General features: G+C 42.5%; 2 protein-coding genes across 2 annotated transcripts in view; one reads left to right on the top strand and one right to left on the bottom strand.

Annotated features, from left to right (window-relative positions):
• Positions 1–3,105, bottom strand: part of LOC308168604 (transcription initiation factor IIB-like) — a gene marked incomplete at its 3' end in the record, with an annotated part of 9,105 nt that extends 6,000 nt beyond the window's left edge. Inside the window, exons 1-2 of the mRNA XM_080543204.1 lie at positions 2,995–3,105; positions 870–1,048 (exon numbers count right to left, since the gene is read on the bottom strand). Coding sequence (XP_080399330.1) covers positions 870–1,015 — 146 coding nt within the window. The 5' untranslated portion in view covers positions 1,016–1,048; positions 2,995–3,105. The remainder of the gene's footprint in view (positions 1–869; positions 1,049–2,994) is intronic.
• On the top strand, positions 1,397–23,280 carry LOC308168603 (serine/threonine-protein kinase N2-like; the record flags this gene model as incomplete). The annotated part of the gene is made up of 18 exons (XM_080543203.1): positions 1,397–1,446; positions 3,803–4,077; positions 4,491–4,676; positions 5,064–5,173; positions 5,882–6,025; positions 6,472–6,547; positions 6,794–6,950; positions 7,054–7,174; positions 17,008–17,150; positions 17,493–17,562; positions 17,656–17,747; positions 18,520–18,696; positions 20,061–20,123; positions 20,787–20,863; positions 21,001–21,143; positions 21,354–21,461; positions 22,810–22,890; positions 23,077–23,280. The coding sequence occupies 18 exons, from the start codon at positions 1,397–1,399 to the stop codon at positions 23,278–23,280; spliced, it is 2,277 nt and encodes a 758-aa protein (XP_080399329.1).

Raw genomic sequence — 23,280 nt, 5'->3', positions numbered from 1 at the left:
TAGTTATGCACCTGGCAGTATAATTCATCATATCAATTCAATGACCACCATTAGCATACTGTACACCTGGCACCCTATGGTGAATTATTGAACCAGGGTTCGACAGTAACGCTTGCCCGCTTGCCCGGAGCAAGCAAAAAATTCACCGGATTTGTTTGCGCGAGCCCGACAACGCTGCTGGATCCTGGATATTATTACCTTTGTGCAGGAAGAACAACAGACGGCGCAGGCACCAGACCAGACTAGATGATCGTGGAGTGAAGATATTATTATTATGCCGTCTGTTGTTCTTCCTGCACACAGTTAAAAGTATCCAGGGTCAGTGCCCCGCGGTGGTGTAGCGGTCTAAGCACTAGCCACTAGTGCAAGCTGCCCACCGGGGACTGGGATCGAATCCCAGCTCGCCAGACCCGGATATGGCCGGGACACACACAGGGAGCGGCATATTGAGCGGCCGCTCCCGAGGGCGGTATAGGAATATTTCCGGACAAGGATCCGTCGCGCAACAGCGCCCCCGGGGTGCCGGAATAACGGTGCTGGGCTCGAGGAGCCAGTCAGCTAGTCTGCCTGGCGGCCTCCTCTGGGGCTGCCGGCCACGGGGTCGTGCGGCGGATCCTACGCAATAGGCAGGGGATAATTGGATGCTAGGTTGGGTTCAATTGGATACCAAATTGGGTGAAAAAGGGATAAAATCTGAAAAACTAATTTAAAAAAATAAAATAAAAAATATCCAGGATCCAGCAGCGTCATCGGGCTCGCGCAAACAAACCCGGCAAATGTTTTACTTGCTCCGGACAAGCGTTACTGTTGAACCCTGTGAACACAACAGGCTACTTGTGGACAGGATTCACAGCATGTGTATGACTTACTGATCAGTTGTACCACAATGGTGTTGTCCTCCTTTTCTAATTCGCTGCCGTATTTTCACAATATCCTCCATGTTTAGTTTCTTCCCACACTGGACGTAGCACTGGCGCATGTCGTCATGACCAGAACAAGCAGAAGCATCCATCATTGCCCAGATGGGGAGTTCACAGTGCAGGGAATCCTACGAATAAAGATGATCAAAATATTAAAACAAGAGTGAAGAAATTTAATCAAAACATATTTTATGTTATTTTTTTTACCAGAAGTGGAAAACAGTAGCCAAGCTATATGTAGGTCCATATATATATATATATATATATATATATATATATATATATATATATATATATATATATACTGTATATATATATGCATTTTGGACACTGACAGAATTAGGGATGCACGATATTATCGGCGCCGATATTGGGAAATTAATGTTATTAAATATTTTGCGGTTTTATTACATTTTAGCCGATATAGAGCCAATAATATGAAGCCGGAAATATTTCCGGTTCCGGTTGTCGCGCTCATGATGCTGCGCCTGCGTACAGCCATGCAGTCAATTAACGGTAAGCTAAGGTAAATAGATAGCCAATGTTAGCTAGTGCTAATGTTCACCATCTCTGTAGTCTGCTCTAAAATACGCAATCAAACAGTGCAGGCAACCCATGCTGTTCTGTGAATGAGATGAGCTATTGACTGATGGCTTTCTACTGCCAAATCATATTATTAGAGCAAACATGTCGGTAGTTTGGCATCTGTTCTCTGAACAAGGAGAGGCTCATTCCGACATTGACTTCTGTTTTCGTGATTTCAAAATAAAAGCGCGAGCTAAGCGTTGTTGACAATGAATGACACATCGCTAGTCAACTAACACAGCTTGTTTTGTGAGCCTGCTAACAATGTGTTCTAGTAACTATGTAACTATGTAACTAGTGTTCTAGTTAACTATGTAACAATGTAAAGTAGTGTTCTAGTTAACTAGATAACATTGTAAAGTAGTGTTATAGTTAAATAGGTAACAATGTAAAGTAGTGTTATAGTTAACTAGGTAGCAGTGGGGATTACTCACCCAATCCATGCATTGCAATAGTTTGGCTTGACTAGCGAGTGTGATGTGATTTTCAACATTGTTGAAATGTATTTCCTTTTTTTAAATAAATGAACATTTGAAGAGTCAGAAGTGTTCTCTATGTTGTGTTAACAATAGTGATGTAAGTTAGATTTGGTGAGATCACTATGGAATATTAAATCATCAATCTTTGCTCACTACATAGCCTTTCTTACCTTCAGGTGTGCATGAACTACAGGTTATCAACTGTGAAATTATATCTGTTCTCATATCGGTTCTCATATCGGTTATCGGCCATGAGAAGCGGGTAAACATCGGTTATCGGTATCGGTTGAAAAAAATGCATATCGTGCATCCCTATAGAGAATGTCTTTTTACATATAATAATTTTCTCTCACAATATCAAATGCTAAGTGGTAACAACCGTATTGATTTCACCAAAGAAGAATGCTTTCACTAATCTATTATTTCCTGAGTAGTGGCCACAAAAGAGATTAAATATGACAATGGAAGCCGTTAAGATATGGAACATGGCCAATATATATATATATATATATATAAACAAAAATACAACCAAGACACAAAACAGCAAATATGCCTTACTTTCTGAGTATTCTTGTCAAGGATGTCAAGGAAACCCAACACACACACACACACACACACACACACACACACACACACACACACACACACACACACACACACACACACACACACACGCACACACACACACACACACACACACACACACACACACACACACACACACACACACACAAGGGCTGCACGATATGGACGAAAATGCATATCACGATATTTATGCCAGATATCTCGATATCGATATTAGTACGATATTACTAGTTTTAAATGTAGAAACAATGAAAAATAAGCAATCTTCAAAAAAAAACTAACAGCATAATACCAAATGGACGTGGAAAAGTGCAATGTTATTGCTCAGAGCAGACCACTGTCAAATGCGTCAACATGAACACCGTGTTAACCTCATAGGAGCCAACGGACCCCCATCGGCATCCAAAGTGATATAAAGAGCTTACCTCGATCAATTCTCTTATCGATATCACATTTCTTTTCACAACTTTGCATGCTATACGATGCCACCATTTTTTTTCCCGAGACGGTAAACACGGCCGAAGTCACATCCAGTTTTCTCCAACTGGAGAATGTGTCATGTCCGGTTTCAACGCCGAATTTCCATACCATTGGTCGGCCAACCCAAAACCCCAAACCCCCCCCACATGAGAAAGGTCAACGGTCAAATATGGTGCCAAAATATCTCCAAATGGCCTAAACATAATAGGTGTCCGCCTAAACATACCTGTACTAAAACAGGTACAAAGTTGCATTTGCTCACATTACTAGCATCGACTTTGGCACAAGTACTAATAAGACCCTGGAGTACTGATTCCTAGATGATTTGGGCTTCGTTATCAGGTTTCCAAGGTGATATTCACTGTAAAAGCAGTTGTTGTTTTTTAGGCGGAGACTGAATTTGAGAAGGGTAGACTGCAAAGGTAGATCGGACTGCAGCCCTTCGTGACGTTAGAATTATACGGTTCTATCTCCATTTTTGTCAAAATGTAGTTTTTTTACATAATCTGATCCATTAGGTGTTTATTAATGCCTGTGTGGTGTTATTTTTTTAAATGTTGACATTTTTGAGTTAGTAATCATAAAAATACAAAGGTTCCATCTCACAAAACATAATGGAATGTAAAAACATTGACGCTCAATATCTCTGAACTACCCTAAACGGAGATTCTAGAACCTTATCATTCTAAGCTCACGCCTTGTGTCTTCCCCTTCAGTCTCTTTGAATTTAATTTCATCTCTTGGAAATGACAGGAGGACTAGATTGACCGAAGCCCCCCCCCCCTCCATGCTGTTGTGTGTGTTCCTCCTCCAGGCCCAGGCCCGCTTCAACGAGTCCAGTCAGAAGCTGGATCTGCTGAAGTTCTCTTTGGAGCAGAGGCTCAGCGAACTGCCCAAGAACCACCCTCGCAGCAGCGGCATCGTGGAGGAGTTGTCTCTCATGGCCGCCCCGGCCCTCAGCCCGCGCTCCAGCCTCATCTCCACCCAGAACCAGTACAGCACTGTCGCCAAGCCTGCCGCTCTCACAGGCAGGAAAAAAAATCTCTCTTTCTCTCAAATACTATGCCACTGCGCCCCTCTCTTTCCTCAAATACTATGCCACTGCGCCCCTCTCTTCCCTCAAATACTATGCCACTGTCTGCGCCCCTCTCTTCTCACCCAATACCCCCACTCTACCTCTTGCCTAGTCTCGCAGGGACTTGTCGTCTTTAGCGACGCCATACGTTTTTCTACCCAGATTATTTGGGCAGTTAGGTATGATGGAGGAGGGCCTTGCAAAATGTCCTAGCCAAGTAAAATTGCTTGCTACAATTTGTCAGAATACTCTACATATACAGTATTTACATGTCATATTTCTGTATTATATAGCCTTTATATAATAAAATAATATGATATAATATATATAAATAAATCTTCTGTGTTTTTGATCTGGTTTACACAGGCACGTTAGAGGTCAGGCTCATGGGCTGTCAGGACCTGCTGGAGAACATTCCGGGTCGCTCCAAAGCCGGTCCGGTGCCGCTGCCCGGCTGGAGTCCCAGCGAGACCCGCTCCTCCTTCATGAGCCGGGGGAATCGGAACCGGGGCGCCAGCGCGCGGAACCTCTCCAAGAGCGAAGACTTGTCCAGTGAGTCCGACTCTTATGAGAGTATGGGCTGTGGTAGAATTTCGTGACGTTAGAATTATAAGGTTCTATCTCCATTTTTGTCAAAATTGAGTTTTTTTACATAATCTGATCCGTTAGGTGTTTATTAATGCCTGTGTGGTGTTATTTTTAAAATGTTGACATTTTTGAGTTAGTCATTCATAGAATACAAAGGTTCCATCTCACAAAACATAATGGAATGTAAAAACTTTGACGTTCTATATCTCTGAACTGCCCTAAACGGAGATAGAACCTTATAATTCTAAGCTCACGATATATGGAAGAAGTGGCACAGGGGGGTGTTGGTGTTGGTTGTCTAGGTAATGAATCAGAACAGAATGAATGTTCATTGTTGTTGTGTTTCTCCAGATGAGATCAGTGCAGTACTGAAGCTTGACAACACAGTAGTGGGACAGACCACCTGGAGGCCTGTCAGCAACCAGTCCTGGGACCAGAAGTTCACACTGGAGCTGGACAGAGTATGGAACGAACATGCGTTTGTGTCACATTTTACATGCACATTCACTCACTCATATTCAACTAATTACTATGGTAACAAATGACGATTAAGACAAAGAAACGTGGTAGCGCTAGGACAGTATTCTCATCATCCTTGCCTCTTTTCACAGGCCATTTTATCTCCGACAAACACCTGTTATTCCTTATATTGGCATTCTGAGGCAGAGACCTAATGTGATTCCATCTTCCTCAAACATGAAAGATGAAACTTCTATTGTTCTAAACTCTATTGAGCCCGAGAGAGCTCCTCCCTCAGCCCATGCTGTTGCTTGTCATTTACATCCTAGACTTGTTTATGGAAGCTAGCTGGTTAGATAGAAGTTAGCAATAGAGATGTCCAACAAGTTTTACATTTAAAAAAACGGGGGTGTTCGCTTGATCTGACGGTGCGACGACCTGTCGGTAATTTCATTTTGAGCACCAACATCCCACCCACTTCTGACTGCTCAGTAACAATTGAACAAGCTACGTTTGACAGACAAGTGTTGAACGTGCCGGAGTGTGCAGAGCGCTCTGAGTCTGTCGTTGAGAGACTAGCATCAGCCTAATATACATAGTTCTTTGGTCAGTTTTACATGTCCTGTGTGTCTTTTCAACTTTTGAAAGTGTGTGGGCGTGTGATTGACTTGGTCGGTGCTTGACCTTGACTGTGTGTGTTTGACCTGCAGTCTCGAGAGCTGGAGATCTCTGTGTACTGGCGAGACTGGCGCTCCCTCTGCGCAGTGAAGTTCCTGCGACTGGAGGACTTCCTGGATAACCAGCGCCATGGGATGTGCCTCTACCTAGAGCCCCAGGGAACCCTGTTCGCTGAGGTATGATGCCACACGGGACCGGTATCAGAATTCTGAAACCGGTATACCTTCCCGCCAAAAAACCTGCTACACCGGTAGTGGTGGTGTAAAAAAATAAATCTGAATTCTGTGATTCTTGCACAAATGTAGGTTTTGTTCGTTTTTTTTCCTCTCTCTCTGGCTACTGTAGCAGGCCCAAACTCTTCCACAGTGTCACTGATAATTCCTCCCACTTAGCATATGCCAATTTATTAATTAATTAATTTATTTATTAATAAACATGTTGTGTATTGGCAAAATAATGTTATGGACTGTGTGATGGGAATTATGTAAGCTTGTACACCGTATGCTACCAGTAATACCTTCCGCTGGCCCAACCCTACTGACAATACATGTACTGTATCATCAGTATACAATAATCCTGTATGTTTCTTGTATACATCGTCACTATCGTGTTTTTTGTTCAGGTGACATTTTTCAACCCTGTCATTGAGCGACGACCCAAACTGCAAAGGCAGAAGAAGATCTTCTCCAAGCAACAAGGTGAGTCTTAGTCTGAGAAAAGACTAAAAGGGGTCCCACCCAAACTGATATCCAGTTCCAACCTCAGTGGGATATCCAATAATAAAGTCAGTACTTTCACAGAAAAAGTCTGAAGTCATGACTTGTACGTTCATGTTAAGCACTGTCCATAAGGTCATGCCCTCTCGGGGTGTGATGAGGATTAAGAGAATGTGTGTTAAGGAGGTTAGAATGTCACTGACCCAGCGTACCCTCTTCCTCTCTCAGGCAAGACCTTCTTGCGTGCTCCTCAAATGAACATCAACATTGCCACCTGGGGCCGGCTTGTCAGAAGAGCCATACCCACAGTCAGCACCAACTCCTTCAGCCCTCAGGTGCCCGAGACTGGGCCTAGCAGCCTGCCGGGGTCACCAACACCCACCAGGTAGGCTAACGAAAGAAATACACAATTTCTCACTTTGTCACACACACACAGACCAGCATGCATTACTCACTCTCACATTATGATGTGACACTGTCCCTTCCAGTGACACATTGGTGACCAAGCTGGACTTTGACAAAGAGCCCACCCCAGGACCCAAGCACTACCCTGTACCTGATGACACCAGAGAACCGCTGTCTCAACTGCCCGATAAGGAGGAAGTGCAGGTGCGAACGGAGGTTACTATGGAGGTACTTGATAGAGGAAGTGCAGGTGAAGTCATGGGTCACCAATCCATCGGCATGAGAGATAGCGGGAAATGATCTTGTTGTGAACATGGGGCACAATTTATTGTCCAAGACTTGTCTGTCACTACTGGATAGAGCTGTCATGGCCTTTGTTGAAAGGAAGAGGAAGTACATTCGCAATGACAATGGTTATGCTAATCACAATCTCAGTTGAAGAGTTTGTTCCAGCAAATTATAACGTAGGGTTGGGCGGTGTCCAATTTTTGACACTTTTGTTAGACAGTCCCCAAATGTCACCACGCTATACAGTATTACTGCAGGGTTGAAAATCACATTGCAGGGCTTTGGGTGAGGCGCCAACTTTAAATAATGAATTTGTGACAGTGGCTGGTGAAAGGTGGACCAGGGCCCTTGCTCCAGCCTGTCCGCCAACCTGCTCGAATACTTTCCGCGAGCAGCGATGTAATTCTTCTGAGGAGGAGAAACGGTCATGTGACACGTCATTATGATCGCTTCTAAATAGTTAGTCATATTAGGTTGTTTATTTGACAAATGACATTGTTGACAAAACGTTCTGTCATCACTTTCATAGCGGACTTCAACCACACAGACAGTGGTGCTGGACAAACACTCTTAACCCTATAACGCCTAAAAACCATGAAATAATGCAGGAACATTTTCATTTTTTGAATTCTGTCAATTTGGACTATATTGAACCTTTAGAAACATTATTTTTTTAAATTTAATTTTCATGAATGGGTTAACATAGGACCTGGGACCTAAATACCTGCAGTACCACATTTGATACGCACTTTCTGACGCGATTTTTACTATAAAATACATCATGAAATATAAAGTAATTATGATCTCTGCTTCAAACAACTAGATACTCATGTTGGATATCAGTAAGAAATGTAATATTCTTACCTTAACCGTTGCTGAAATAGCAAAGATGGGGGACGGACAACGTTCTGGGCTTGTTTAGTATTTATTTTTATTTTTTAAATCACATTGCATCATGAAAATGCGCACCCCAATCCTCATAAGCATGTTGTATGCAATTAGATGGCAGAATAGGTATCTTACCTGCCATCCGGTGGATTTACGCAGTACTGCGTTTAACTTTTCACCCATTTTGAGGTTGTCGTGTATTCTTATTGATTATGAATCAAAGAACAGTTAGTTTAAGACACTTTAATTAGTTACAGGCAGATTCATACATTACATGCGTTCTCCATGGACATCAGGGTGGGAAGAGGGCTCTCTGTGTCCCTCTCTCCCCTTTCCCCTCCAGAGGGGAGGGGCCAGCGTGCATGTGTGTCCCTGCTCAACCCCCAAAGGTCCCTGCTGGTCATCTGTGTCCCTGCATGCCCTGGCATGTGTGTGTGTCTAAAACATACCACATATTCATACATAGATCATACATACTACAGAAATATACTACACATCCCCCCTCGGACCACCCAGAGGGTGTTCCGAAACTAAACCACCATAAAACAAAAACAAAAACACAAAACCCCACAAAACATCCCAAATTTTTTTTTTTTTTTTTTTTTCAAATAAAATTAAAAATTAAAAAATAAACAACAACAGACAGAAAAACTACACCAACACACAACACAAGAAGCACAATAACACAGACCAACCCAGGACCAGTATTAGGAACCAAAGATATCATAAACAAAAAATAGAAAACAACCAATAATAAAAAGAATTTTGAAAATAACAATCACAATTAAACTAAACACAGTTTATCATGCACAAATCAATACAGAAACTTCCAACGACCGATGTTTTCTTTGTCCTTGAAGCGTCGGGGTCAGAGGTTACTAGCACTTGTACCCAGTTGGAGAACAGCCTTTACCGCTGTCTCAGATTGATAACACTTCCATAGTCAGGAGCTTTCCATTTTCGTTGCGCTAGGAACAGAACCTCTCTCCTAGCTTTGTATAACCACCACATCACTTCTCAACTGACCTCAATCACACGATATAGAAACAAACAAACAATACACAAATAATGACATTCAGTTATCATAACACATAATTCTCCAACAGTAAGCATAGGACAAAGGGAATGCACTAATGCATAGATCTTCACCTCAGGTGAGGACTAGTCTTCTGAAAAGTTCATTAACGTGGACTGAGTGACTGATTTTCCAAAAACAGTCAATGAGGCCCTGCCTCCTAAGAAAGTCAAAAATCATGTCTGCTATAATAGGTGCTCCTATCTTGGCAAAATAAGTTTCCCATGCCCCTAAGACCGTTTCCAGCCATGCTATCATCTGCTGTCCATTCCCGTCGTTCCCTTTGATCTGCTGCTTCACTACCCTATTCATAGTCTTTAATCTTTTCCTAACCGGTCGTCGCCCGTCAGTGTCATTGAGGTTAAGGCAGCCGCCTGGTCCCCTCCCACGCTGATCAAGGTCTGGGGAGTCGCCCTCAGCATCATCTGAAGCATGGTGCAGGCACTCGCCAGCATCCCCAGTAGCACAGGTGTCCAGGCTTTGGACACTCCCAGGCTGGACCTCCAGACTGTCAGCACTCTCTGCTTCGTTGGTTTCTGGTTCATTGGCATCTGGACAGCTTTCCACTGTCCCCTCGGTTTCAGGCACTGCCGGTAATGTCACTGGCTGTAACACTGGCATTGCCACTGGCTCTGGCAACACCACAGCATCTCCTCGTAGCTCCTCCTTCTCAGGTTCTCTGGGGACCTCGGCACCTGTTGGCACAACATCCTGCCTACTCTGTACATCCACCCCCCTGTCCACCACCCGTGGCCCTATTGGGGTAGGGATATGCCCAGACACCACTGGTGTACCCACTCTGATGTTGTTTCTCCAACAGACCCCACATTGACCTAAAGCATGGTCAATCTGTTCCATCAAATATGGACTCCAAAACCCATATTTCTTGGTGATCTTGCGTCTTACCTCCCCCCTAGCCACATGTGCTAATCCATGAGCTTCCTGTATTAACATGCCTAATAAATCTGAGGGTGCTACAACCAACCCCTCATGATTCCTCCATAGACCTGTGTCATCCTGACTTGCCCCCCTTGCTAGCCAAACGCTCTTGTCTAACGTAGTTACTCTACTCTGTAACATCAATAAATCCTCAAGTGTGACCATGCCCTGTAATTGCTTTTCATGTGTGACCAGAAGACCTTTACCTGCCTTGTCTGCTCCTGTAATGGCTTTGGCTGCATCCTCTGCAGCCCTGTTACCTTGTGTGACATGTGATGAGTCAGACCTGTGTGTGGCACACTTCACTATAGCTAATTCCTTTGGCTTCATCATGGCTTGTAACAGCTTCATGATCTGTGCGTGATGCTGTATAGGCGTACCATCAGTTCTCTTAAAACCCCGCCCCCTCCATACAGCTCCATTAAAATGACAAACATTATGTGCATAGGCAGAGTCGGTGTACACTGTCACTCTCCGTCCGGTTCCCAAGTTGCATGCTTCTGTGAGGGCAATCAATTCAGCCAACTGAGCCGAGCAAGGCTGAGGAACTGCCTCAGCCTGTTCTACAATAAACTTTGAATTCTGTGCTTTAACTAAGGAATACCCAGCGCACAACGTTTCTCCTACCCCGTAACAAGACCCATCAACCCAATATTCTATATCAGCTCCCTTTAAAGGCAAAGCTTGTAGGTCTGTTCTATGCTTAATCACTTTGGCTGTCGATGGAACCTGAGCACCGCTGTCAGGTGTGCATTTTACTGTACAGTTCAATTGGCATAGAGCATCTCTCCCTAGCAGCCCTGTTGGCGTGTGTTCTGACACAAGTGTTGACAGAGTTGCTCTCTGTCCCTTGTACTCTAAGTCTACAAGCTCAGTTGTAGGAATCAGCTGTTTAATTCCCTCAAATCCGATTGTCTTCACATATTCTCTAGACATAGGGAGGTGCGTGGCGCCTTCAGGCTTCTGTGTCACCACCAGCTGGCACCTCCCACTCGGATCTTCCGGGCACCCCTATAGGCCAGCTGCTGGGCCTCCGTAAGGGTTCATCACTCCTGGAGCAGGTGTAGTAGGGGGCCAATATCCTCCTCCTTGGCTCCCCCCTGCGCCCCCCTGGGGCCTGTTGCAGCAGGCACAGGCTAGATGTCCATTCTGGTCACATTGGCATGGTTCTAGCATCTCCTTCCCTGCTGCTGTCCATCCCCCTGGTGGTGGTCCTTGGCCAGGCTGTGTGTACCTCTGGTATGGAACCGCTTGCACCCCTGGTGGCCCTTGTGGGTATGGATACCCCCCTTGTGGCCCCTGTGGGTAGGACTGGTAAGTAGCAGGATACCCCCCTTGTGGCCCCTGTGAGTAGGACTGGTAAGTAGCAGTCTGCACTCCAGGTGGCTGTTGCTGTGGGGCTAAAGCCTGCACTCCCTCTATGTTTCTCTCGCTTTCAGTCAATTGCAAATGAGTCAATATTCTGAGGGATTCTTCGTCTCGTGCCTTCTGTATCTGAATGTTCTTTCGATATAACTCAACTTGATGAGATACGTGGTCTATATAAACAGCTTTGTTCATGTGTCGTAGCCCCACCACTTCTGCTAGCTTATCCTTAACTGGGGTAGGAAGCCCTTCATGTATTTTTTCCCTGATTATGGATTTTTCTAAGGGGTTATCTTCAGCGTCTTTCCCTGTCACACTTCTCCATTGAGAGTGCATACGGGCAATATAACCCCTAGGATTCTCATCCCCCCCCAGTGGCTTCACAATGATATTGTCTGGGTGAATGTGAGTAGGGTAGATCTCCCTGATTGCTTTCCACAGTTTGCCTCTGTTTGCTGCGAAAAGCTCTGGATCATAAACTGATGTATTGACATATCTATGAAGTCCTGCCTTCATCAATATTTCCTGCATTGTATCCAATCCTGCAATAAAAGCTAAGAGTCTTTTCAGGTCTCCCATCGCGACCTGCGTTCCTATCAGTATCACGTCGACCTGTCGCGTCCACGAATGTCCTCCCTCTTGAAGAACTGGGAGTTTCTCGATCACTTCAGACAAATCTGTATGATGCCACGGATGATATTCCATCTTGTTACCCCGAATCAGCACTGGACAGTTCTTTAATGTATTTGATGACATTCGGTGACAATCTCCCTCTTTCTCCGGGCGTCTTCTCCCACCTTTCCTTTCGGCTGTGGCTATCATCCTCCTGACCTGCGCGTTGTAGCCTCCATCTGCACTGTCGTCATCACTTGAGTCTGCACTGCCATCTTCGCTGTCATCTTCCTCGTCACTCCTGTCGTCCCCTTTTCCCCTTGGCTCCTTCTTCTTCTTCTGGGAATGATCCTCCAGTGCCTTAGCATATGGAGGGGGACTGGAGGCAGGACACTGAGCTATTTTCTGTCCCTCTACCTTAAATAGATCTAAAATAGCTAACTCTAACTTGCGTTTCTCTGATCTAATCTTTCCTCTTTGATGTGCTTTGTGCCCATTGATAAGGATTTCCAATGTTGCAATTAATTGTAAATTAATGCTGCCCTCTTTCGGCCACGGCTGTTCAATGTATGCCCAACGGCTATTCCATTTCGTAGACATCTTGCTAATTTCCCTAACAAGAGGATTCATTTTTTCCACTACAGCCATAGGGGATAACGTAGCCAACATTCCACGATGTTCACTAATATCTTTTAACAGCTTCGTGGAATTCGACCCCATTCTACTTGGCTCAATATGCTGACAATATTCTATATTAGATAAGGTGTACGCTTCTTACAACCCACCTTATTTTGTCTTGTTTGCTAAACAAATGCTAGTCCAATATAACTGTATTAACCATCCCCACAAAAACCCTGCAACTCCAGAATGACAGACTTGCCTCTTGTGTATGTCAGTGCAGTATTAACTTAAATCTAATCTCTGTGTAAGTACTTTATACTTAAATGTGTTTCCTAATTGTTTATGAATGTATCTTAATTACTCATTCAATACTAATTACAGTTCTGGTCAACACAATTATTAAATCACAAAAGCTGGTCACACCTAAGTATTCACTGACCCACAAAAACCCTTTTACTGCTTAATTATCAATACAAACTATTCTGCTATTCTTAATCAAAAACTGTGGAAATGACCTAACTAAAATAAAAGATGTAAATTACAAATATTAATTATAACCTGTAGAGAAATCGACTTGTTATTTGGAAAAGAATGAATGATTAATTATTAATTACACACTTAAAGAAATCGACTTGTCATTTGGAAGGAATAAAATGATTAATTATTCATTACAATCTGTAAGGAAATCGACTTGTTATTTGAAAGGAACAAAATGATAAATTCTTCATTACAATCTGTAAGGAAATCGACTTGTTATTTGAAAGGAATAAATGATTAGTTAGAATTATTCACTATATCATCATATACATTGATTTAAAACTTATGGAATCAATCAATTGTTTTGGGAAACAGAAAATGAATGATCTGAATAATTAATTCAACTGATAAGTAATTAATTAAATTAATTAAAGTAATTTAATATAGGACAATCATTTAACCATCTATTTATTAATGTATCGGACTGTTTCATCGACCTCAGCTGTATCTCCCTGAGGATTTAGTGTTTTAAAATGTATTGTCGTATTTCGACCAGCAGATGGAGCTGTGCTCCGGCTAACGCGCATCGATTGCGCATGCGCCAACTCTTAGCCAAGGCTATGAATGTTTTAACCGTAACTCTAAACTATTTAAAATACCCCGAGATCAATTCACCATATCTCTATCTTTTCTCTATCAATACTAGTCTATGTGTATGGGTTTATCGTTATCTTTAAGAGATGAGTACCGAGATCTATCAAACTCAGGTTCCCTTCTAAAGGAATGTTCCACTGTGTGTCTGCGCTTTTTGCAAAGCAGAAAGAGGGAAGGGCTTTATTGTTCTTGAAAGCCCACGGCCGTATTGGGGCCTGCTTAAAACAATCTCTTTAACACAACTACTTTTCACGACACAGCAATATCTTTCAATCCAGTTAAACCACTATTTATCTCATTCAAATATTCTACGTTCACGCTTCCCTTACAAAGATGGCCTCTGTGCGTGTCCTTCCCCAAGGACAAAGAAAAATGGCGTCTAAATGCAAATGGCGTCTAAACTCCGCTGAAAGTACACTGCACGTTTCCCTCATAAAAATGGCGTCTAAGAATAGACTCTCTGACACACTGCAAATGGCCGCCCACACAACGGCGTCCTCTCACACAGACAAAGAGTAATGGCGTACTCTCTGCTACAATACAAAATAGACTACCGAGTCCACCCACACTCCAACACATAAACACAACCTCACCGAATGTTACACAGACACACACGATATTCCAATACCGTACAAACAAATCACATACCATCAAACACTATTTTTTACAAAAAACGGGCTTCCAAGTCCGGCTCTCACCACCCATCCATCCATCAAAGATTATGAAAAGATTGCTTCTATTCCAACAAGATTACCGTTACACAGATTCTTTTGACTATAACTTATCTGAGATTTACAGTTTATTTTAAACACACCAATCGACTAGAGAGAGATTTCTGCAGAAAATCTACCTTCTTTGTTAGATTGAAGTTCGCAAAATACTGTAAATTAAGTTACATTTATCTCCGTCGCTTGCTCGCCATTTACTGTCGTGTATTCTTATTGATTATGAATCAAAGAACAGTTAGTTTAAGACACTTTAATTAGTTACAGGCAGATTCATACATTACATGCGTTCTCCATGGACATCAGGGTGGGAAGAGGGCTCTCTGTGTCCCTCTCTCCCCTTTCCCCTCCAGAGGGGAGGGGCCAGCGTGCATGTGTGTCCCTGCTCAACCCCCAAAGGTCCCTGCTGGTCATCTGTGTCCCTGCATGCCCTGGCATGTGTGTGTGTCTAAAACATACCACATATTCATACATAGATCATACATACTACAGAAATATACTACAAGGTCAAACAAAAAAAGCCCTGAAAACACATCACATATGATGTGTGCGGCGTTATAGGGTTAGGGTGTATATTATGTGCACATTGCGCTGCAGATTTTTTTTTATGACAGTATTGAAACGGATACCATTGCTATTACCGCCCAACCCTAAACTGATGCCTAATTTCCTGCCTTTTAATGTTCTGGGGAGATTTTTGTTGCTCCTGCCACTACTACATTAGCCACGCCATTACATGAATTACCGCAAAATAATGATGCTGAATGAACCCAGGATAACACTCGCTTGTTAGCATGCACCTCATCTCATGCCCTTCGTGAGTTTAGAATGATAAGGTTCTATCTCCGTTTAGAATGAGAAGGTTCTATCTCCGTTTAGAATGATAAGGTTCTATCTCCGTTTAGAATGAGAAGGTTCTATCTCCGTTTAGAATGATAAGGTTCTATCTCCGTTTAGAATGATAAGGTTCTATCTCCGTTTAGAATGATAAGGTTCTATCTCCGTTTAGAATGAGAAGGTTCTATCTCCGTTTAGAATGATAAGGTTCTATCTCCGTTTAGAATGATAAGGTTCTATCTCCGTTTAGAATGATAAGGTTCTATCTCCGTTTAGAATGATAAGGTTCTATCTCCGTTTAGAATGATAAGGTTCTATCTCCATTTAGAATGATAAGGTTCTATCTCCGTTTAGAATGATAAGGTTCTATCTCCGTTTAGAATGAGAAGGTTCTATCTCCGTTTAGAATGAGAAGGTTCTATCTCCGTTTAGAATGATAAGGTTCTATCTCCGTTTAGAATGATAAGGTTCTATCTCCGTTTAGAATGATAAGGTTCTATCTCCGTTTAGAATGATAAGGTTCTATCTCCGTTTAGAATGATAAGGTTCTATCTCCGTTTAGAATGATAAGGTTCTATCTCCGTTTAGAATGAGAAGGTTCTATCTCCGTTTAGAATGATAAGGTTCTATCTCCGTTTAGAATGAGAAGGTTCTATCTCCGTTTAGAATGAGAAGGTTCTATCTCCGTTTAGAATGAGAAGGTTCTATCTCCGTTTAGAATGAGAAGGTTCTATCTCCGTTTAGAATGATAAGGTTCTATCTCCGTTTAGAATGATAAGGTTCTATCTCCGTTTAGAATGATAAGGTTCTATCTCCGTTTAGAATGATAAGGTTCTATCTCCGTTTAGAATGAGAAGGTTCTATCTCCGTTTAGAATGATAAGGTTCTATCTCCGTTTAGAATGAGAAGGTTCTATCTCCGTTTAGAATGAGAAGGTTCTGTCTCCGTTTAGAATGATAAGGTTCTATCTCCGTTTAGAATGATAAGGTTCTATCTCCGTTTAGAATGATAAGGTTCTATCTCCGTTTAGAATGAGAAGGTTCTATCTCCGTTTAGAATGATAAGGTTCTATCTCCGTTTAGAATGATAAGGTTCTATCTCCGTTTAGAATGAGAAGGTTCTATCTCCGTTTAGAATGAGAAGGTTCTATCTCCGTTTAGAATGAGAAGGTTCTATCTCCGTTTAGAATGATAAGGTTCTATCTCCGTTTAGAATGATACGGTTCTATCTCCGTTTAGAATGATACGGTTCTATCTCCGTTTAGGGCAGTTCAGAGATATTGAGCGTCAAAGTTTTTACATTCCATTATGTTTTGTGAGATGGAACCTTTGTATTTTATCAATTACTAACTCAAAAATGTCAACATTTTTAAAAATAACACCACACAGGCATTAATAAACACCTAATGGATCAGATTATGTAAAAAACTCAATTTTAGAACCTTGTAATTCTAACGTCACGCATTGTCAAAGAGTGAATATTATAGCCACTGCCATTGACAGTGGAGTCTGAAGTGTGTGTCCCCTCCTCCTGAAGTGTGTGTGCCCACTCTGCAGGATGCTCTGGCGTCGTTTGACTTCCTGAACAAAAGGAACAGCCTGGCAGTGAAGTCAGAACTGGACGGTGTGGTAGAGCATCCAGAGATCCAGCCACCAGACCTAGAACTCACTGCCATTCAGAAGGACGACACAGAGATAAGGTAAAGGTCCACATGACCATATGTGACCTCCAAACATGTTAGACCTTTTTGTTAGACAGATTTTATTCTGATGCATTCTGATGCATCCTTCTAGCTATATTATTGATGTTGTTCCCAGTTAGTTACCATGAGAGGGCATATTTTTAAACTTCAAGCTTTAATTATCTTTAACTGTTATTTTGTCTTGTAAGGTGTTCTTGAGAGCCTCGAAAGGCGCCCATAAATAAAATGTATTATTATTATTATTATCATTATTATTTTCCCTGTCAAGCCTAGAGTTTGTCTCATTGTTCCTTCATTATGATGTATATTCTAATTGTGGCTGATATAATAATGTTTCAGGGAAGAAGAACAATTTTGTCTCAAAGACTTCAAATGTGTGGCAGTTCTTGGACGTGGTCATTTTGGAAAGGTACATACCCAACTCTATATTTTTAAAGCTCCCTCTAAAGAAATTGGCTGTTTTGAAATTCAACCTAACCTCTCTAAAATGGCTCTTCCACAGGTATTGTTAGCGGAGTATAAAAGCACAGGGGAAATGTTTGCCATCAAAGCCTTGAAGAAAGGAGACATTGTGGCTCGTGACGAGGTGGACAGGTAAGGGCTCAAACTGTGCATGTGCATTAGGATGCCTAGCAGAACAGCTTATACTGGGATGTATAACTTGTTTGTTCACATAACACATTATTAAGAAGGAAAGCCTGTTATTCCATTGTGAATGGGTCTCCTAACAACAAACTCTGGACAACCAGAGTGTGGGGCAAATGTATTGTAGTTAAAAAGGAATTGACTGCCAATGGCATTGGAAAAAACCTGATATAGCTACGTAGAGTACTATATACTATATATATCATATAGAAACATGATCTAGCTACGTAGAGTACTGTATACTATATATATATCATATAGAAACATGATCTAGCTACATAGAGTACTATATACTATATATATATCATATAGAAACATGATCTAGCTACGTAGAGTACTATATACTATATATATCTTATAGAAACATGATCTAGCTACGTAGAGTACTATATACTATATACATATCATATAAAAACATGATATAGCTATGTAGATATCCTATTCATCACCACACTGGGCGTTCATCCCAACTCTGCTACCTGTGCCCACATACAGTAAATACTTGATCTTACATCTCTTATATTTGCAATGTAAAGAGTGTCTCACTCGATCCAGCAGTTAGCTCTGCTATCCATGGTCCACATGTTGGGGGGGGTCGAACACCCAGGCTGTATATTCCTACTGTGATCATCTCTTTCTACAAATAAAATGAACAAAAATAGGAAAGTACAGCCTCACTCGTATCTCTAGCTAACATCTTTGTCTCTGTTTTCTCTCCCAGCCTGATGTGCGAGAAGCGGATCTTTGAGGCGGTGAACAGTGTGCGCCACCCGTTTCTGGTCAACCTGTTTGCATGCTTCCAGACCAAGGAACACGTGTGCTTTGTTATGGAGTACGCCGCCGGGGGAGACCTGATGATGCACATCCACGCTGACGTCTTCTCAGAGCCCAGGGCCATGTGAGTGAGCAGCCCCAGAGCAAATAGACAAACCCTGACGTTAGAATTATAAGGTTCTATCTCCATTTTTGTCAAAATTTAGTTTTTTACATAATCTGATCCATTAGGTGTTTATTAATGCATGTGTGGTGTTATTTTTTTAAATATTGACATTTTTGAGTTAGTAATTAATCAAATACAAAGGTTCCATCTCACAAAACATAATGGAATGTAAAAACTTTGACGCTCAATATCTCTGAACTACCCTAAACGGAGATATAACCTTATCATTCTAAGCTCACGAAACACTTAACATTTCAGATTGACATACTGTTGTGATCCTGCTTGTTATAGTGTAGATTTCAGAAGTCTTTGAATAGAAAAATAACACTTTGAGGGTTACGTGTTTTATAGTCTGGTTTTGTCCACGTTGATACTAGCACTACACACACACAACACCTTGCCCTCTTGTGTTGTGTTCAGTAGGCATGAAACGGGAGAGAACGTTTTGAAACTGATGAACTCAATGCTTGTGGTTGTTTTCCCCAAAAAATATTCTTCTGTTTGTAATCCCTACTAAACATTCCAAGTCATGTTCATTCAACTGCTGGATTATCAGTTTATTCCATTCCTTTTGAACTGACCCGACTAAAAGGTGTTTTTGTCTCGTAATTGTAATATTATGATTACTCACGTTGTGAGCTTACCAGAGCTTTTGCTTAGGGATGCTCCGATCTGGATTTTTGGGGCCGATACCGATCACCGATTTTTTTCCTCAAGATCAACCGATACCGATACCGATTTTTTTTGAAATACATAACTGTAGGCCGACTGACTGGATAGCCTACATATTTTTTGCTTTTTAGACAAAAGTTTTGATCCATTAGGCACCAAGCAAACGCAGACCCATTTGTATGGCATAGTAAAGGTCTGGCCTATCACCCAGTTAGGGCCTGAACTGAAGCCCAAGTCAGTCGATATGGCTGTATAAAAGACATCATAAACGTGGCCTTCATGGTTTACATACTGTTACGTCCTCCTATGTTTTCTGTTCAGTTATCTGTCTTCCCCAGAAAGAAAAAAAAAAAAAAAAAAAAGGATCGGTTTTTGCGATCGGCCATTTTTGCCGATCACCGATCGAGTCATTTGGAGTGAAATCGGCCGATTTAAATCGGTGGCCGATAAATCGGAGCATCCCTACTTTTGCTGCACTGAGATCATATTCAGAGGCTCCTTATTATCAGTTCTACCAGAATGCTAGGTGTCTTAGGTATCTTCTCTTACCAGTATCTTGTTTTACTTACCTACTAAGTATTCTCTAATGGTTTATTCCTTGCTGTAGTCTGTCCTCCTAGCTAATATCAGTTGTTCTTCCCCTTCCATAGATTTTATGCAGCTTGTGTCGTTTTGGGATTGCAGTTCTTACATGACCATAAGATTGTATACAGGTAAGAACCACTTCATACATTCTATAGAGATATGCTCTGCTATGAATTTACACTCACCAAACACTTGATTAGGAACACCTGTACACATCTCAACAGTCAAAGCTGGTGGAGGTGGTGTAATGATGTGGGGAATGTTTTCTTGGCGCACTTTGGGTCTGTTAATGCCAATCAATCATCGCTTGAATGCCACAGCTTATTTGAGTGTTGTTGCTGACCATGTGCATTCCTTCATGGCCACAGTGTACCCATCTTCTAATGGCTACTTCCAGCATGATAATGTGCCATGTCACAAAGCAAAAGTAATCTCAAACTGGTTTCATGAACATGACTATGAGTTCAGAGTTATTCAGTGGCCTTCCCAGTCACCGGATCTAAATCCAATAGTACACCTTTAGGATGTGGTACAATGGGAGATTCACAGCTTGAAAGTGCACCTGGAAAACACATTGAAGAATCGCAGGGATTGCGTGATATAATCATGTCATCATGGACCCAAATCTCAAAGGAATGTTTCCAGTCTTGTGGAATCAATGCAGCGAAGAAATTAGTCTGTTTTGAGAGCAAAGGGAGACCCTCCCCAGTATTAGTATAGTGTTCCTAATGAAGTGTACAGTGTTTGTATATAATGAGGTGAAAATGTAATTATCATTTTGAACTTTTCAGAGATTTGAAGCTGGACAACCTGCTCTTGGACACAGAGGGCTATGTTAAGATTGCTGATTTTGGCCTATGTAAAGAGGGTAATGGACCTAAAGCCTCAATCCTAAAATGACTTCAAGTATCATAAATTCTATTAAATGCTCTTGATATTTAATGTGAGTATCACCTTTTATTTTGTCATGATAACTTTAGGATTTGCAATTGTGTGTTCCATCAGGAATGGGGTTCAGGGACCGCACCAGTACATTCTGTGGCACGCCAGAGTTTCTGGCCCCAGAGGTTCTGACGGAGACGTCATACACACGTGCAGTGGACTGGTGGGGTCTGGGGGTCCTCATCTTTGAGATGCTGGTCGGGGAGGTCAGTGGCTCTTATCTGTTCCCAAATTTGAATTATTTTAGTGCCTTCATCACATAATTTACAGCTGTGACTTTGTTTTTGTCACATCATGCTCATAGTTCAGTAAATAGTCAGTGAGTACTTAAAAAGATGATTCTAGAACATATACAATTTGAAAGTGCATCGGTAAAAAACGTTAACAGAATGTACTGTATGTGTTTTCCCATTCAGTCTCCTTTCCCTGGTGACGATGAGGAGGAGGTGTTCGACAGCATCGTAAACGATGAAGTACGCTACCCGAGGTTCCTCTCGACGGAGGCTATCTCGATCATGCGACGGGTGGGTTCGGGATCCCTGGAGAATTCTAGAATACTATCCTTGGTTTGATCTCTTCTGGAGAATGTCCTATCCTCGGTTTGATCTCTTTGGGTGGGGGGGAAAAACACCTAACTGCTCGTCATTATATTTACAAGCAAGTGTGAAATTAAAGCATTTCTAATGGTTTGTAAAGGTTCTTAATTACTATGTTTAAACCTGTAGTGAGCGGCCCCGCGGTGGTGTAGCGGTCTACGCACTGGCCACTAGTGCATGCTGCCCACCGGGGCCGGGGTTCGTATCCCGGCTCGCCAGATCCAGATATGGCCGAGGCACACGGGAAGCGGCATATTGGGCCGCCGCTTCCGAGGGCGGTATAGGAGTATTTCTGGACAAGGATCCGTCGCGCAACACCGCCCCCTGGGTGCCGGAATAACGGTGCTGGGCTCGAGGAGCCAGTCAGCTAGTCTGCCTGGCGGCCTCTTCTGGGACTGCCGGCCACGGGGTCGTGCGGCGGATCCTATGCAATAGGCAGGGGATAATTGGATGCTAGGTTGGGTTCAATTGGCTACCAAATTGGGTGAAAAAGGGATAAAATCTGGAAATAAATAAATAAATAAATTAAAAAAAACTGTAGTGAAACCTGTAGTTGTCGAAGGCCGTTTTCATCCTGAAAAGCACTTTCTAAAATGTAATGTCATGGAAGGACACCGTTTTGTTTACAATTGGCCAGGAGGGGTCTAAGGAAAAGGACTCAATGATTCATGTCTATCTGTCTCTGGTGCGTCTGGTGCGTCTTCAGATAGCAGACTAGCAGAAACTACATTTCACCTTGGGGGGTCAGAGGTGGGCAGGCTTATGCACAGCAGCACCGTTAAACATAAAATATACAGCAGCCATGCCAGGGTCTATGCCAGGGTCTATGCCAGGGTCTATGCCAGGGTCTATGCCAGGGTCTATGCCAGGGTCTGTGCCAGGGTCTATGCCAGGGTCTGTGCCAGGGTCTATGCCAGGGTCTATGCCAGGGTCTATGCCAGGGTCTATGCCGGGGTCTATGCCGGGGTCTATGCCAGGGTCTATGCCAGGGTCTATGCCAGGGTCTATGCCATGGCGTAATATCGCACCACTTTTTCACAAGGCACCAATGGAATACTTAAATACTATATATAGTATAGCGCCACCATTTGGCCAGATGGCATGACAGGTGTGGCCTACAGCCTATTACCATCTTACCAATTTGCATCCTCCTATGCCTTCTTACCATGTAACAGTTATTATTTGCATTACAAAACAACAGCTTAGACCACTATTAAAAACAGTAGTAGCGTTGAATGACAGCTTCAGTGTTAACTCTACACCCTTTTGCTTGTAGCTCTTGAGGAGGAGTCCAGAAAGGCGTCTGGGGGCGGGAGAGCGAGATGCAGAAGAAGTAAAGAAACATCTGTTCTTCAGAGTAAGTTACATTTGTAATATTTTCAACACGGCCACTGTAATCTTCCAACAGATGATGATGATGCATAATGACATAGTTAGGCGACACAATGTTCACGAAAAACGAACTCTTATCCTGGACATTACGAGCCTGTTCTCAGAGGTTAACCTTTTGTTCCACCAATGTTCCTATTCCTCTATCTCCCAGAATATGGACTGGAATGGACTACTGGCCAAGAAGGTGAAGCCTCCGTTTGTGCCGACCATCCAAGACTCCAATGACGTCAGCAATTTTGATGACGAATTTACCTCAGAAGCGCCCATCCTGACCCCGCCTAGAGAGCCACGGGTGCTGAGTGGGGAAGAGCAGGACATGTTCTCTGAATTTGACTATATTGCAGACTGGTGTTAG

The sequence above is a fragment of the Nansenia antarctica genome (assembly GCF_963989245.1).
Source record: "Nansenia antarctica genome assembly, chromosome: 12".
Lineage (NCBI taxonomy): Eukaryota > Metazoa > Chordata > Actinopteri > Argentiniformes > Microstomatidae > Nansenia > Nansenia antarctica.
The sequence above is the reverse complement of the archived record's forward strand: the minus strand, read 5'-3'. Positions and strand labels throughout refer to the sequence as shown.